At 42.1% G+C, this 16,634-nt stretch overlaps 1 protein-coding gene across 5 annotated transcripts in view; it reads right to left on the bottom strand.

Moving 5' to 3' along the window:
- The window catches only part of PAMR1 (peptidase domain containing associated with muscle regeneration 1), a 140,652-nt gene that overhangs the window by 69,654 nt on the left and 54,364 nt on the right, over positions 1–16,634 (bottom strand). For 2 of the 5 annotated variants that reach the window (XM_061610774.1, XM_061610773.1), the window contains exon 1: positions 13,127–13,341. The exons of 1 other annotated variant lie outside the window; for it this stretch is intronic. In XM_061610774.1, the coding sequence (XP_061466758.1) occupies positions 13,127–13,202 (76 nt within the window). In that variant the 5' untranslated portion in view covers positions 13,203–13,341. Of the gene's footprint in view, positions 1–13,121; positions 13,342–16,634 lie in introns of those variants that run through there. 2 more of the 5 variants (XM_061610776.1, XM_061610775.1) reach the window with 2 other exon arrangements.

The following is a 16,634-nucleotide window of genomic DNA, read 5'->3' on the forward strand; positions in this document are numbered from 1 at the left end:
CACACTGAAGTCATCATGAAATTAATCAGAGTTACAATACAATACAATAAATACAATACATGTGTACTTAGAAGTAAGCCCACTGAGTTCAGTGGAATCTATTTCCAAATAAATGTGTATAGGAATGCAGCGGTCATTGTGCTGCTGCTATTATTATTATTATTATTATTATTATTATTATTATTATTATTATTATTATATCCCGCCCTTCCTCCCAGTAGGAGCCCAGGACGGCAAACAAAAGCACTAAAACCACTCTAAAAATATCATAAAACAGACTTTAAAATATATTACAACAAAATATCTTTTTAAACATATTAAAACAAAACATCTTTAAAAACATTTTTAAAAAGCTTTAAGGGTGGTTCATGACAGATGCTCTTGGAGGTCGCTGATTCATAGGATCGTCATAAGTCGTAGTCGACTTGGAGGCACATAACAACAACAACAAAAGTATCTTGGTTCCAACCTGTACACAGCTTTGTACAGAACTTTGAAATTAGCCTGGTAGCTAATAGGCAGCCAGTGCAATTCTTTCAGTAGCAGGGTGACATGTTGGCGTTACCCTGCCCCAGTGAGCAATCATGCTACCACATTTTGCACCAGCTGCAGCTTCCAGACCAACTCAAGGGCAGCCCCACATGGAGCACATTTCAACAATCCAGCCTTGAGGTTACCAGTGCATGTACAACAGTGGTCAGGCTATGCCGGTCCAGAAATGTCCGCAGCTGTCTTACCAGCCGAAGCTGGAAAAAAGCACTCCTAGCCACTGAGGTCACCTGGACCTCTAGCAATCCAAGAGCACCCCCAGTCTACAGACCTGCTCTTTCAGATGGCTCTTTTGAGTCCATTAATCCTAAAAGTACTAAGGGAAATTTCATACATTGCACTTTGGAATGTCCTTTTAATGCTTGGTGCTCTCTTCATCATACATAAGTGTCTTTGTGAAGGAGTTGAACATGCCTATTTTTAATAACAGGTGTCTTGCACTAGCATGGTACATGATGCATACACACTATACATTTAAAGCACATGGCTTCCCCAAGAGAATACTGGGAACTGTAGTTTATTAAGGGTGTTCATAGTGCAGCAGCAGGGATCATTCAGTTTGTAACTTAAGGGTTAATTGTGTTATTGTTAAAGTCAATTAGTCAAGCAGGGGATGGGTGGAGGTCTTGCTTAGCAACCAGGCAGAGTGGTATGATCTTCAGGGAGGTAGCACTTGCTTTGCTTTGCTGTGTTATTCTGAGGGAGTTTTCCTCTCTGTGTTCGGTTGTATGTCTCCTTGCTATGTACAAGATCTGGACTGAAGGACAAAATTTCTGTTCCTTTCTCCTCAAATTATACACTGTTTTTAGTTTGCTGAGTAAAGTGTTATTAGGACTTTTCTCTCTGAACTCGGTCTGCATTTAAGTGACTTTGCAAACAAAGGGTGCTGGAAATTGTAGCTCTGTGAGAAGTAAACTACCATTCCAAAGATTCTTTGGGGGAAATCATAGGCTTTATATGTGCTTTAAATGTATGCTGTGTATGCAGAATCCCTTCATGTGTGTGCTTTCCTGTATAGTAGGCTGCACTATGCGCACATAATGGAGCCTCTAATTGTACACATGAAGCCACTCAGATGACACACAGAGCTCTTACATTCCTGCACTCAATGGAGAGCACATAGGTACGCAAATACAAGAGAACATCTGCACAAATTGGTTCCTCCTTTTGAAATGAAGGGACACTGGCCACGCCCAGTGGGGCAGGAATGAGTCTATGTCCATTTTAGGGATCCTATGTGTGCTATCACTGGATTGTAGTGCATTCGTTTCAAACTGAGGAGGGACCGTTGCTTCCAGATTGGATCATTGCAATGTGCTCTATGTGGGGCTGCCCTTGAAGACAATTCGGAAACTTCCACTGGTCCAAAATGCAGCTGGGATTACTGGTTGGCGTTCCATTTAGAACTCACATAACCCTGTTTTTAACTGGTTGCCAGTTCATTTCTGGGTGCAATTCAAGGTGCTCACACTAGTGTTTAAAGCCTTAAACGACTTAGGTCCCAAATACCTGAAAGATTGCCTCCTTCTCTACAGACCTTCTCGGGTGTTGAGAAGCTTGGAAGGGGTGGCCTGGTATTGAGCATTCTGTGTGTGGACCTCCCTCTCCACCAAGGTGCATCTGACAATTTCACTGTACAGCTTCAGCCAAATGCTGCAGATGCACCTCTTTACCCTGGCCTTTGACGCCTGAGACATGTATTTTTAGGACCTACCCTATTTGGGGATCTTAGGTTGTTTTTAATTGTTTTTAATAATTTATTTTAAATGTATTGTAACCTGCCCAAGTACATTTGGGTGAAAGGTGGGTGATAAAGTTGTTGTTATTAGCATGTGTTTTTAAATTTTTAATTTTTTAAATTGTATTTTTAAATTGTGTTTGTGTTTTAAAATTTGTATATTTGTTTTTAATGTTTTTAATTGCTGTAAACTGCCTGGAGTGCTTCGGCTATGGGGCGGTATATAAATGTAATAAATAAATAAATAAAAATAAGAATTATTATTATTATTAATGATGATGATGGTGATGATGATGATGATAGAATACATGGTTTGCATACAGAAGGATTCAAGTTTAATCCCTACCATCTCCAGGAAAAAAAGACATAGGGACATAGGCTTTCTGTTATTACATTCACTTTAAAAGGAGCCTCTGTATTATAAATGCTACTGGTATTATTATTTATTATAAGTAGTAGTACTAGTAATTAGTAACAGCTGAAGCACTGCAATTAAGAAGCAAGCAGCTGGCTTAATTTGCACACAGTTCAGTTTTGAGCCATTGTGCCTTACAATGGTCACCACATCCACTCCCAGGCATTTAATCCTAATGTACTGTGTTCTGTTCAAAGCACTCATACATGCAAGTTATAATGGGTCGGATCCAGACGTACTCTTCCATGAGACGAAGACTCTTCCAGGAGTAGAAGGGCTTTCCCTAGCTTAGCTCAAGTTCCTTGCATGAGAAAAAGAGAACTGAGGCTTGTGTAATGTTTTGCACAACTCTAAAGATACATGCTGCGTGATCTCTTGCACAGATTTTGCACAAGGTCTCAAGATGTGGGCTAGCATAGTAAGACTAAGACAATGTTGCTTGTTATTAGTGTGCTGCCATAGCTTCCTGTGGCTGTTATGGGGACTGCTTTTCTGTTTTTGTTTTATGGTACAATACAGCCTTTCCCAATCTTTGCCCACCCCCCACAAATCCCATTCCTTTTCCCCATCGCCAGAGTCCCAATAAGAATCCCTTTTCTTCTTCTTCTTTGCAAAAAATTAAAAAGATATCCAGTCATGGACACCTGTAGTCTCATCTAGTTTGGCATCACACAGCCGTTCCATAATCCTGTATAGGAAAAGGCTGTGTTGGTATTCACTGAGACAGATAGTCAGAATATGTGGGCTGTTTATGAAAGAAATTGTGTTAATGATTCTTAAAAAATAGATTGGATTTTTAGACCCACCCTGGGCCACAGCTTTCAGAGCCAGATGGGACAATGCTTTTATCAACACCCATAAAAGCAGGGTTACTTATGTGTCGCTTGTAAGCTGAGCATAGTGATGTAGCTTGCTACAACTCATTAAAAGATTTATTAATTGTTCTGATCACTAATGCTCTGATCTTAAAATATGAGTCAGGTCAGCTCACCGTGCAGTTGGGTTTTGCGACTTGGAATTTGTTTGGATTCAAACAGAGTTCCAGTTCTGAATGAACACTAGAAGGCCACTAAAACAGACCCTCTTTAAGCAAAGCAAAGAAATAATACAGAGCTTATTTCTGCATTGGATGTCTTAGTCTTAAGAATTCCATTGAGAAAAATCCCATGTCACCTCAAACCCTGATGGAAGTACAAAAAAAATACAGAAAAGTGTTTCAGAATGCCATGAAGTACACAACTGACTTCATGCTACAATACCTTTTTCTTCATAAGAAATTGAACATCTGAGAACATCTGAGAACACCGTTTCATCATTATTCCCACAGATCTTTAATCTGCAGCAAATACCACCTTCGGGGGAAAATAGCTATTTTGGAGGCGTCAGTAAACAACACAGCAAGGGAAAAGTAACTCCCTCCCAGACTACAACTCCAACCAGTGTTGCAGGCCCCAGGACTGTTTTTTTCCCCTAAAGAAAGAGCTATGACCATTTCTGAGTACCCTAGCTAAAAATACTTGAACGTAACATGGAATGTTTCACACTGTTAAGTACAGAAGAAGATAAGGCTACAGGCCCATTTAGTCCAGCATCATGTTCTCACATGGGTGAACCAGATGCTTACAGGAAACCCACAAGCAGGACCGGAGTGCAAGAGCAGTCTCCTCATTTGTGGTTCCCAGCAACTGGTATTTGGAGGCAGACTGCCTCCAACAGTCAAGGTAGAACCTAGCCATCATTAAATACACGTTTGCTGGAAGAGAAGGACAATTGAAAGGCCTCACTGGGAGATTTATTCTATTTATACTCAGGTTAATGCTCTCAAATATATGGAAAGGTGTTTGCCGGTGGGTGGGGGGTTGGTGGGTGAGCTGCATGTTTTCTTCCAGCTCCATGGTTTAATTATCCTAAAAATGATTAAAAGTCTGGATGAAGTGGCAACTTCCTTAATATTAATCTCCATCTTATTACACAAAGAAGATAAGAAGAAGCAGCCGGCTAATTTATTGGGATGGAACAAGGGGAGAAATGTCACTGAGTGCTGACAAAAACATTTGCAAATTCAGTGAGCCAAGAAATAGCCATGTTTTTAATGTGTGTGGAAAATAGGCAAGCGAAAGAAGCAATTCCATTTCCCATTGCCAGCCTCAGGTATTCTAAAACAAATAAGCATCTGTATCTGTACATCACCGGCTTGAATCAGACTCAACTAAATTTTTCCGAGAGAGAGAGAGAGAGAGAGAGAGAGAGAGAGAGAGATGACTCAAGGAGGACATAATAGAGGTTTATAACATTATTCATTGAATAGAGAAAGTGTATAGAGAGACGTGTTTCTTCTTTTCTCTTAAAACTAGAGTTTGAGCCACCCAGTGAAATTTACAGGCAGGAGATTCAGCATAAGCAAGAGGAACAACTTCTTCGCACAATGGACAACTAGCATATGGAATTCACTGCCACAAGATGTGGGCAGGGCCACTACCTTACATACCTTTAAAGAAGAGCTTAGGCAGATTCACAAAGGGCATGCTTATCAAGACCTATGTGATGTGAATTCCTGCTGCATATGTATTTAGAGGTGCTATGCCTTTGAATGGCCCCATCTGAACTATACATTTAAACAGTATTGTACCACTATAAACAGCCATGGCTTCCCCCAAAGAATCCTGGGAACTGTAGATCATCATCATCATTTATTACCCACCTTTGATCCAGAGGTCCCAGGGCGGATTACACAATTTTAAAATACAGCATTAAAAACAATTAAAAACAACTTAAAACCACAAAATAGAATAGTTCCCAAAAATATATATCTCAGTTGTCAAAGGCCAGAGTAAAGAGGTGCATTTGGTAAGGGTGCTGAGAATTAGAGATCCATGTTTCCCTCACAGAGCTAAAGTTCCCAGGGCTTCCTGGGAAGAGGGACTAATTGTTAAACCACTCTGAGAATTGTAGCTCTATGAGAGAAATAGTTTTTCCTAACAACTCTCAGCACCCTGAACAAACTACGCTTCCCAGGATTGTTTGGAGGAAGCCATGATTGCTTAAAGTGGTATAGTATAATACTGCTTTAAATGTATCATGCAGATGAGGCAAATCAGGGACCTCTTTATTAAGCATTCATTATGATTTGTGCTCATGACGTTATTGGGGTAGTTATACGCAATCATGCTTTCAATAATATTTATGTCTGAAATATCGCAGGAGGGGGCAGTCGTACTGCTTTGTTTGCAATCAATGCATGTCCTGTAGTTTCCTGCTAAAATCCTGGAAAGTTTCATACCACTAATGTTTTTTAGGGGGTGGGGTTGTGTCCCACTTTTGTTGCACTTTTGTTGCAAGCAGCGGCGTCACTAGCGGGAGTGCGGGGGGGTGCGGACCTCCGGTGCGCGCCCTCCCAGGGACATGGACGAGGTGGCTGGCCTTGTGTGCACACGCGCATGCGCGCGCACTCGAGGCCAGCCACCCCGTCCATGCCCCTGGGAGGGCGCGCACCGGAGGGGCACCCAGCTGGAGAAGGCCTTGGAACGCCGGTGCGCCTCCCTCACCCCGCCGATGCTGCTCTCGGTCTCGCCCGCCTGCCCGCCTCCGAGGAGGAGCTGGAGCAGCCTTGCCGGGCAACGGCGTGGGGTGGGGCGACTCTGGGTGTCACCCCCTTCATGGTGACACCCGGGTGCAGGCCGCACCCTCCGCACCCCGGTGTGACGCCCCTGGTTGCAAGAGTATCCCCCCATGACAGCATAACGCAGGAACACTATGGCAGCATCAGAGAACAACTAATAAAGCTGAAAGATACGTGGACAGTTCAGTACCAGTCTACCACTAATGTAATATTATTGCATCAATGACATGTTGCAGAGTACGCCTGCAAAAACCCAGCAGTCTTGAGGGCCCTCAGTTGCTGGGAACCCATCTCAGAGCCTTCTTGCCCTGTTTGTAAGATTCTGTATCTGGCTTGCCACTGGGTGAAACAGGAAACTGAACTAGATGGAAGTTTGGGATGATGGTCAAAGATTGCAGCTCAGTGCTGGAGCCCATGCTCTGCATACAAAAGGGTACAGTTTCAGGGCTGAATCCAGAGAAATAATTGCACAAGCAGAATGACTTCTACTCATGCAAAGGAATTTCCCCTTTGTCTCCTCCCCCGAACATCCCCCCTCCCAATCTGTTCCAGAGGGCGAGAAAAGCCCCAGAGCAGGTTTGGGGGTGGGGCAACAAAGTCACACAATTACTGTGTTGGATACAACCCATAATGCTTGGTATGACTTGGCAGAGCTGGGAAACACTCCTGACTCATACACAGGAGAACCACTGCCACTCAGGAGTTCATGCTGGTTCAGACCTACCACTAAACCACAGGAAATCTGGTATTTGCTACGTTTCCTTTTCACCTATTTGAAGTGTCTTTTTTCTTCAAATGAAGCAAAACATTTGGGTTAGTGACCATAGCATACCACAAAATGAACTGGAACCATTGGTAATCTTTTACAGAGCAATCCAAACGATTGGAAGCTAGCGTAATTACACCAGGCAAATTATGCCAGAGTAATTTACCCCTATCCCAAACTCTGTTCAGGAGCAGGGCTACTGCCAGCTGAGCTGGCCCAAGCCTGGCAGAGGGAAAACAAGCCTTTAAAATAAGAGTTTGACTGGCACCACCCTTTTTACCGGTATAACTTTTGCTGGGTTGCTAGGTCACGTGACTAAGCTGAATAGAGTTATGAATAAAGGTAAGTCTCCCACACCCTGTCTGGAAATGCCCCCCCTCACCTGGAACACCTCATTTTGGGACTTACCCTGCGCTGGCTGATTCCTGGCTGAGCCAGGATGAGGGGCTTCAGCTGGCTTAACCAGAGACTTATCTATTCCAAACTCCACTCACCCTGGTGGATCTTGGGTTTGGCTTGCTCCTTTATTCAGTCGTCTTTGACAGAAAAGTGTCTGTGTTTCTCATCATGGTCTGGGCACATGCATGACTCACCCACTGTTACCTGTGCCAAACCACCAATGCAACTCTATCCCAAATTCAGTGCTCTGGGGCATGTAGTGATCGAAGACCCTCAAGAAATGCTTTCTGTAGCTGTTTTAGAAGGATAGGAACCAGAGGGTTTGAACAAACATTGCATATCACACCTATGACAATGCAATTATTCCAGTATCTAGATTTGCATCTGAATACTTTCCAGCTGCTAGAAAGATAATTACAGCCCTTTGCTGCACAGCTATGTCCTTATAAGGACCAAACTAGTTTCCTGAATATGATTAATGTGCATATTTTTTAATGTAAATGGTGCCACAGGGTAGCCTGGCACCTCTGGGAATGCAAATAGCAGCTTTGGAGAGGCCATTTCTTGTTGGGATTGTGGCAGGGAGATAAATAGTTAATGTCTGGTCCTGAGGCTGCTCAGACCTTCGTATGGCTGGTAGCTACATAACAAAAAATGTACAGGTCAACCTCTGGTTTGGTCTCATGGTGCTTTCTGGTTAGGTAAGAGCAGCTGAAGACTCCAAAAGACAGAAATATTCTCATCCCTTTGCTCCCTCCTATATCTCAATTAAAATATAGGAGGGTTTTTAATTATGGCCATATAGGGAACAAGAAGGTTTTTCTTGGCAAAGAGAAGATGTGACATAAACTGTTGCCATTTTTTACAAGTGACACAGCTTTCTGACCTCTGAGCAAATTACTCTGCAAGGCATTCTTCGTGAGTTTGGTGGACAGCCAATGTGGGGGATGTGATCCCTTAATCATCAATGTATTTTTCCCCATGTTAAATAATCATAATTATATTTTTGGGGAAAAAATGCATATCTCTATGAAGAATGTATGTAATACCATTGTTACATTGGAAGACCTTACAGTTTTCTTCTGCTTTGGGAGTGTTACTCACGGGGGGGGGGGGTTGGCAGGAATATTGTAGAGATTATCTATGCACAGATAATGCTTGACCCATGGTACAAAACTATTTGTTTGGAATGCATTCTTGTGAATCATCTTCCCAAACCTCCCAAGAATCCCTAAGCAAGCTGAGCACATAAGGGTGTGATCATTATGTACAGAAATTGTTTAGTTCTGACAGATCTTTCCTTATGTTAAATGGTCAGCATTGTGTGCGTGCAGAAATGCTTCTGAGACTGCAGCTGCTTCTAAAAAGTAAACCTGTACAACTCTCTGTGTCGTTAACTAGTTGTTACCATACCCAGACTATGCTCTCAATTTTCACCCCATCCACAACATCCCCTGGCATCACATACATTCCAAAGAACACCTTTCCTTTTGGAAGGCTACATATACACAGAAAATAATAGCACAGGATGGGGAGTTCAAGATGTTGTGCAACTACAACTCCTATCACCCTTGACCAGTGGCCATGCTGACTGGGGCTGATAAGGGTTGGAGTTCAACATCTGCAGAGTCACAGGTTCCCCTTCCCTGGCGCAGGTGTTGCCCTCCTCCTCCTCCTCCAAATATTCAGTCCAAATGTGATATCTTGTATTTCAGCTCTGTAGGGTCAAATCACCATTAGTGCTTCTTTGCTGTTCTGCAGTAGCCCTTTTCAGTCATTTTACCAAAGGTGGTTTCGAGCACTGAAAAAGATGTATGTGGGCCAAGGACAGAACCTACAGCTATCAAGCCAACTGCCTATCCCCCCCCCCGAAAAACACAGATAGCATTTTATTTATCTTCCTGAGTTGGAAAAACATTCTCTGCACAAGTGTCACTTGCCTACATGATATTTGCCTCAAACTCCCGTTGATGCTCGTGACTGAAGAATTCTGCTCCACGTGTCAATCTTCTCCCTCCTGCCTCTAAGGAGAAAAAATGGGACTGGCTCCCCTATATCTGTTGCCATGTTCTAGCCACCTGCTTTGCTTCATCTGAGCCAAGGCTGCCGCATGGATGGACTCACATAAGTAAGTTAAGGCAGGGATGGGAATCTCAGGCCCGGGGGCCAAATATAATCTCCAGACCTCTTTATCTGGTCCTCAGGATTCTCTGCAACCATATCCCTTTTCTCCAGGCCACACTGGCTCTGCTTTGCACCATCCTTGAATGTTTTTGCTAGTCTGGAATGTCCTTGAACTCTGATGCCTCTCGTATGTCTGGACAGAGAATAAAGAGGGGTGTGTGAATGTGTGTAGAAATGAGCCTATTATACCAAGGTAAGATTGACATTTGTTGCTCTGCCCACTTTTGCCTCTGACCCTGCCTACCACTGGCATGTGCCCCCTCCCAAGGTTGGCCATAAGGGAAAGTGGCCCTTGGGTTGATAATGGTTCCTCAGTGGTTCCAAATATAGGGCTGGTGAGGGGTGTGGTCTAGAGAGAAGGTGTGGTATGAGGAGAGAGTCACGAGGGCTTGGTGGGCCACATTTGGTCCCCAGACCTGAGGTTTCCCCTCTACCCCCATCCTAATGAATTCTAGGAATTATAGTCTGGTGAGAATGAGTGTGCTAGGACTGGGCCTTACCCACCCTTACAGAACTACGGCTTCCTGGTAAGGAGGAATGGCGGTTCAATAGTTTTTTACAAAGAGGGAGACAAAGACCAGCATCTCAGCATGATAAACATTCTACTAGCATAATCCCGCTTCCCCCCACCTCTCTCAGACACATTCTCACAGACAGGAATGCCAGTACAAAGAGAGGAGAAGCTTTTTTTTCTGTTGCTTATACTAGGGATGGGCAAGAATTTCAATTCAGTTCGCATTTCAAGCAGAATTTATCAAATTTGCCATTTCTGAAACAATATGAGGACCGAAACGCAGCCATCCTGCAAAATTTGAATTTATTAGAATTTTGGGATGCAGTTCGCCAACTAAACAACATTTACAAAAATGCATATATTGGGGGAAAGTGTGCATACAAATGAATACATGAGTGAAAATAACATGCAAAAAGGCATGACGATAAAAAAAAGTGTACCTTTGTCAAAACTGCCTACAAAAATGTGTTTATTTGGAGAAATTCGCACTAAAATGGTGGAGAATTTTGGTGAGGATTTTTTTAAAAAAAATTCACAGATTGCTGTAGAAATGTGGAGAACTGAACTTAACAGGGGGAAAATGAGAAACTGAGGGAACTGAAACAGAGAGATCTTTCCATCCCTAGCTGACACACACATATCTATCACTGCCCTTAGTATTTCAGGTAGTTGGATAGGATTGAGGAACGAAGAAACAAACAGAGGAGCAAAAGGCAAGCTGAATAGAGCATCCCTTACAAAGTGACTCAGCTGGTAAACGGAATAGGGTGGCTCTCTCAGCTGCTAGTCTTTGGCTGCTGGGGAGTCTTTGCTCTTTGACAACTGCAGCAATAAGAAATCACCCTTCTTAACCAACAAGCAGCTCCTGTGGAAGGTATATGGATTACTACCTGAGGAAATGAAATACAGGGCTATTCCACAAGAATGCTCTTATCCAAGGATCTTTGTTTTTATCACTGAAAAAGTGAAGGCTCATATCTATGCTCCACATTCACTGTGTGAGAGTGCTGCTGCTGTAGCCCACGGCTGACCTGGAGTGTCTACATTGAAAACAGCTGGGAACTGGTATAAGTACTCCCAGAAGCTGTGTTTTTAAACTGTTTTAAGGGGAGCAAATGTTCTTGCTAAAAACAACAGTAATCTGAATAGTGAAACTGGAAATCCTGAATACAGACCATTACTTACCAGTCCTAAGTACCATATTGATCTGCCCCCTCCCCCAGTTCTCTCATCTGTGCAAAAACTGACTGCTTTGCCTCATGAGTTTTCCTTTCTGATTCGTAGGGCACGGCGCTGAGAGGTTGGTGCGGTATTTTATTGTTCCTTAAGACAATTTTGCAAATGCACAGCTACATTTGTGCTATTATTGCACAGCTTCAGCGTGAAGCCACAAGCTTTGACCGTAAGAAGCTGCAGTGTAGCTAAGCCCTTAAGAGGGAGCTGCTCATCTACTTTCTAGAGACAAATGACAAATGCAGAGAATACCTGAACTGTCTTGCATGCCTACCACAACCAGGGCTCCTACAGTTGTGAAAGGCCTCAGAGCAAAATCCACTAGCCCTGGGAAATTGCCCAGGAAATCGATTTTGTCTGACTTTTAACACATTCAAATGGAGCAGTAGATCTGATGTGTAACCTTACATATGGAATTATTTATACACAATATGAGCTTCAGTGTCTGGAATGCTGCAGTGTTTACTTGGTACATGTGATTTTACCATCATTCATTTCTTTAATGAGGGAGTAGTAGGCAGACTTTGTTACCCATAGAACTGATGCCTATGTCCCTTATTTTAAAAGGCCACCCTTATTTTAAAACCTTAGGGTCTCACCACAACACATACTTTTATGTCCACATGGTTTCCCACACACTTCCATGGGATATTATGGATTTTCTTCTGTCAGATTCCCCAGCTTTAAGTTGTCCCTTAATTTTTAAATGTTGATTGGCCCTTCCCATCTGCCAATCAGAACAGTAACCTGTGAGAGACTGCAAAGGACTCTGGGAGCAACAAAACACTTTTTATTTAAGATGTTTTTAAAGCTTTTTTTAAAAAAGTTTTTAAAGTTGTTTTGTTTTAATGTATTTTAAGGTCTGTTTTTATGATGTTTTAAAGTGTTTTTAGTGTTTTTGTTTGCCGCCCTGGGCTCTTGCTGGGAGGAAGGGCGGGACATAAATCAAATGATAAATAAAATAAATAAATAAAAGGAATTCTAAAGGTGCAGGTTTTTATCACAAAACAATGTGGCAACAAACTTGAGCTTGCTAAACTGCCTATATATAAATGAAAGCTATGCGCTTTGGAGGCAGACCCAGCAAATGTGTATTTAAAGAACCATGTTGACATTATATCAAGAAAAGAAAACTATGCTTGTTTTCTCAGCATGCTGGCATGCAAATAACAACTCCACTTTTTTTTTAAAGGCCTATTTGACTTTGGCACTATTTTCACTTTGAAATAAGTAACGCAGTATTGGCAGAAATCAATACTGCATCGGAAATCAAATCTGCCTTGTGTTTTCCTTGTCTTCCCCTCAACTTCTTTCTTTAGAGAGGCTGAACAGGAAAGTCTGTCTTTTGGCCAGCCAAATAAATTATACTTTACCAAAGGGGGGAAGGGTTTTTAAAAATGTCTTCACTATTTCAGGACAATATAGCAAGAAGTAGCATTTCCAGCACTGTGGCAAGCAAATATATGCGAGAGCACAGCTCCTATTGTTTTCCTCCAAAATCTGTTGAATCCCTTCTAGAAACCCCTCCTAGAAGGCTCCCTGACTCCCAGTGCCAACAAGAAATAAAGAAGAGCCCTTTCCAGGATGAATGCCTTCTTCTCCTCCGCACCACACTAAGAGATCCAGAATGCTCCCTGGCTTTCTCTCAAAGGGGAAAGGGACCCGTCCTGTTCAGCATGCATAGAAAGCAACTCGCCTACTTACAGTACCTCTTGGCAAGCAGGAAATGAACAAGAGCTGCAAGAGGACTGCGAGCCCTAGGTGGGTCCAGGGAGCTGGCTCCATGCTGCTCAGGCCGCCGGGTGCAAGAATGTGCTCGAGGAAGGGAAAACAGACAGGCAGCTTTTACTGAGACCTCACCAAGTGGTGATTCTGTGAAAGATCTCAGATTTCAGATCTCAGCTTGCTCCCCTCATCATCAGAAGGGGGAATTACCTTCAAGAGACTCCTCAGACGGCCAAAAGCAAGACGACGTCACCCCCCCAAAAAAACCTCTCAGCTGCTACTTTAACTCTTTCTAAGCTCAGGCAAGCAATCCAAGGCTTGTTAGGGTAGGATCAGGAAAGGACCAATTTGAGCAACGTTCACATTGTGCTTTTTATTTTCAAGGGACGGAAGGTCATTGGGAAGGGAGAAGGGAGAGAGAAAGGAACTGACCATGTGTTTTGACAGTTCCTGTATATATAGTGAAAGATATATAGAGCAGGGCTTCATCAGAGCTAGCAAGTAGTCCCCAAACCTGTGTTCCATATGCCAAAGCTTTATGTGGGGGTAAAAAAAAAAGGTATGCATTTGAGCATATGCAGAATTCCGGAAAGATTGCTATGGAAGACTTAGAGGGCACAGCAGTCAGGAAAGTAGACAAGAACTTTATTGGGCGCTTCCAGACTGTTGCTAGTTTTGGGTGGGATTTCATCACATACTGGCAAATTGAGGTTGCACAATTAAAGCTGATTTGGCACTCTTCCACAGCAAACTCGTTCCTGCTCCCCAAATGGGACTTCTTGCTATAAGAAGTGTGACTGAAAAATGCACTGGGATAAATGCAATGTCATAATCTCCTCACAAACAAATATGAATGAAGTTTTAATAAATACCCAGTGTCATCTAAACTCCCCACAAACTTTGTGCAAACAAACCAGGATGAATGTTCAATAAACAGGTCACCTGGAAGCAACCATTATCTCTCTTAAGCAAGAACAGAACAACAACAGGAAATCTCTAACTACGCTCAGATGCAACTAAGTTCAGTGTCATCTAGTGACTAAACTATTATGTGCTACACTGTCTTGCCCTGGTCAGCAATCTGGCCACTGAATTCTGCGCCAGCTGCAGCTTTAGGACCATCTTCAAAGGCAGCCCCACATATAATGCATTGCAGTGATCTGTTGCACCAACACTCATGAATCCTACTGCAACATTTGGCTTCTGGGGTTTTCCTTTATATATTTATCAGCCTATTTGTGCTGTGTATTTTATGTGCAGCTTTTAAAATCCCATTCCACTCTATAGCTGAAGTGCAAACTTTGCCTTTGAATTGCTGAATTGAAACAAAGCATTATGATGGATAATAAGATGAAAGAATTATGGGTTTGGGAGGTTTTCAAAAGGTTGTGTCATTCAGCTGACACTGAGACATGTTTTTATTAATACATGAATACTTGAAGGCAGCTCTTCTTTTAAAGCTAACCTGATGGAAAGCTAAGATGTTTAGGGATAGAATGGTGGGATATAAATCTGCTTAAAAAAACAAACGCATGCACTAGATATACGATGTGATAGTTTTTCATGTGTAACAATCCCACCCCCACCAATCTCCAAACATATAAGACTCACCACTCCACTACCATGTGCTCTCTGAAGTGGTACAGAACAGAGATGATATTGCTTAATGAGGAAATAACAAAACACAGAAGCACAACTAGGCTTGTGAAGTACATCAATGAAAAACTTTGGTATGGTGCAATGTCCATATTCTACCCTAATTTCATGGTCAATAAAAGGAAGCAAAATGGTTTCAAAACACTGTGAGTTGTTTGCCAGGTCTCACAGTGCAATCCAATATATTTCTACTCAGAAGTAAGTCCCACTGAGTTCAATAGGTTGTACTCCAAGATAAGTGGCTATAGAATTCAGGGCTGGCACCAGACTGTAGTGGGCCCTCAAAGGTGGTGGTGATGACACGATGGCACTACCACTCCTGGCACTTAAATAGGCCCAGTTTTGTAAGCACATTAGTGTGCTGCATGCACACACCTGCCATCACCGAAGATGGTGATAAGGTCATGTTCATGGCAGGTATGCATGATGGTAAGTATGCACATGCAGTGTGCTAACACACTGATGTGGCCAGGCCTATTTAAGCTCCCTGGCAGCAGCAGTAATGCGATGTGGGAACTGGTGCACCCAGCCTGTGCTAGCAGGGGTGCTGATTGGGAGGGTGGCTCCCATTCCACAATCTGTGCCAGAATCGGGTCACATGGCGCCTGCTCCACAACCTGATGCTAGCACGGATAGCAGCGCATGAGCTGCACCTGGCCGGCCCCATCAGCAGAGACCCCCTCATCTGTAGGGGCCCTCGGTCAGTGCCCAACCTGGCCACCCGCTGGTCCCGGGTCTGACAGAATTCTATCCTTTTTTTTTTTTTTTTTCAATAATTTTTATTCAGATTTTCATAAAACATACAAGACGAAATCATAAAACATTCAAAGACAAAAAACAAAATCAAAAATAGTTAAACAAAAAAAAAAAGAAAAAAAAAAAAGAAAAATAAAAAATAAAAAATAAAGAGTAAAATATTGACTTCCCATTTGTCAAAAATCAAATCAGTTATAAGTCTATAATATATAACAATCCTGTCTCTTAAGTCATATTATAAAATCACTTTCCTCCAGTAGTTATCTTACTTAATCATCAAATCTCATAAACATTACTTTATTCTTTCCACAAAAAGTCAAAGAGAGGTTTCAATTCTTTAAGAAATATATCTATCAATTTTTTTTTTCCAGATAAGCATATCGATTAATCCATCTCATTACTAATTATGATAATCTTATTGTCATAACCATAGTCAAAATAAACATTTCAATTAATCCATCACATCAGAATCTGTTAGGTTCAGTAATTTCAGTAGCCATTATTCTATTATCCCTATTAGTTCCATTTTCCATCTTCCATCTTCAGTAGTCTTGTTAAGTCCAGTAATTTCAGTATCCAATCTTCCATTATCAGTATTCCATAATAATCATGCTGTCAAAGCCATAGTCATATAGTAAGAGTCTGATGGGAATTACCTCTATCCCAAATATTTTCTTGCCATCCATTCTGAATAGGTTGCTGAAATACTGCTGTAAAATCATATCTCTGTTCTTTTTTTCAAAATACACTGGGTCATCTCTTGAAAGTTTTTCCATTGTCACATGGCTGCAGTTAATTCCATAGATTTTCTCTATATTGGGCTCCATCACATCATTCCAGTCCAGAAGATTATCCATGCCATTGATAACTTTATCTCTAGAATCTTCATTAATTTCTTCAGAGATAACATTGAGTTCCAAACAATAGATTTTATTTCTAAAGTCCATAGACTCCAAATCTTTTTCCTGTTCCACGTTTGTTCCAATCTCCGGGGTCTCCTCTCTCACAGGGACCCCTTCCAGGGTCACCTCTCTCACAGGGACCCCTATATCTTTAATCTCCTGCTTCATTTTACTCAAT

The sequence above is a fragment of the Rhineura floridana genome, chromosome 2 (assembly GCF_030035675.1).
Source record: "Rhineura floridana isolate rRhiFlo1 chromosome 2, rRhiFlo1.hap2, whole genome shotgun sequence".
NCBI classification, from domain to species: Eukaryota; Metazoa; Chordata; class Lepidosauria; order Squamata; family Rhineuridae; genus Rhineura; species Rhineura floridana.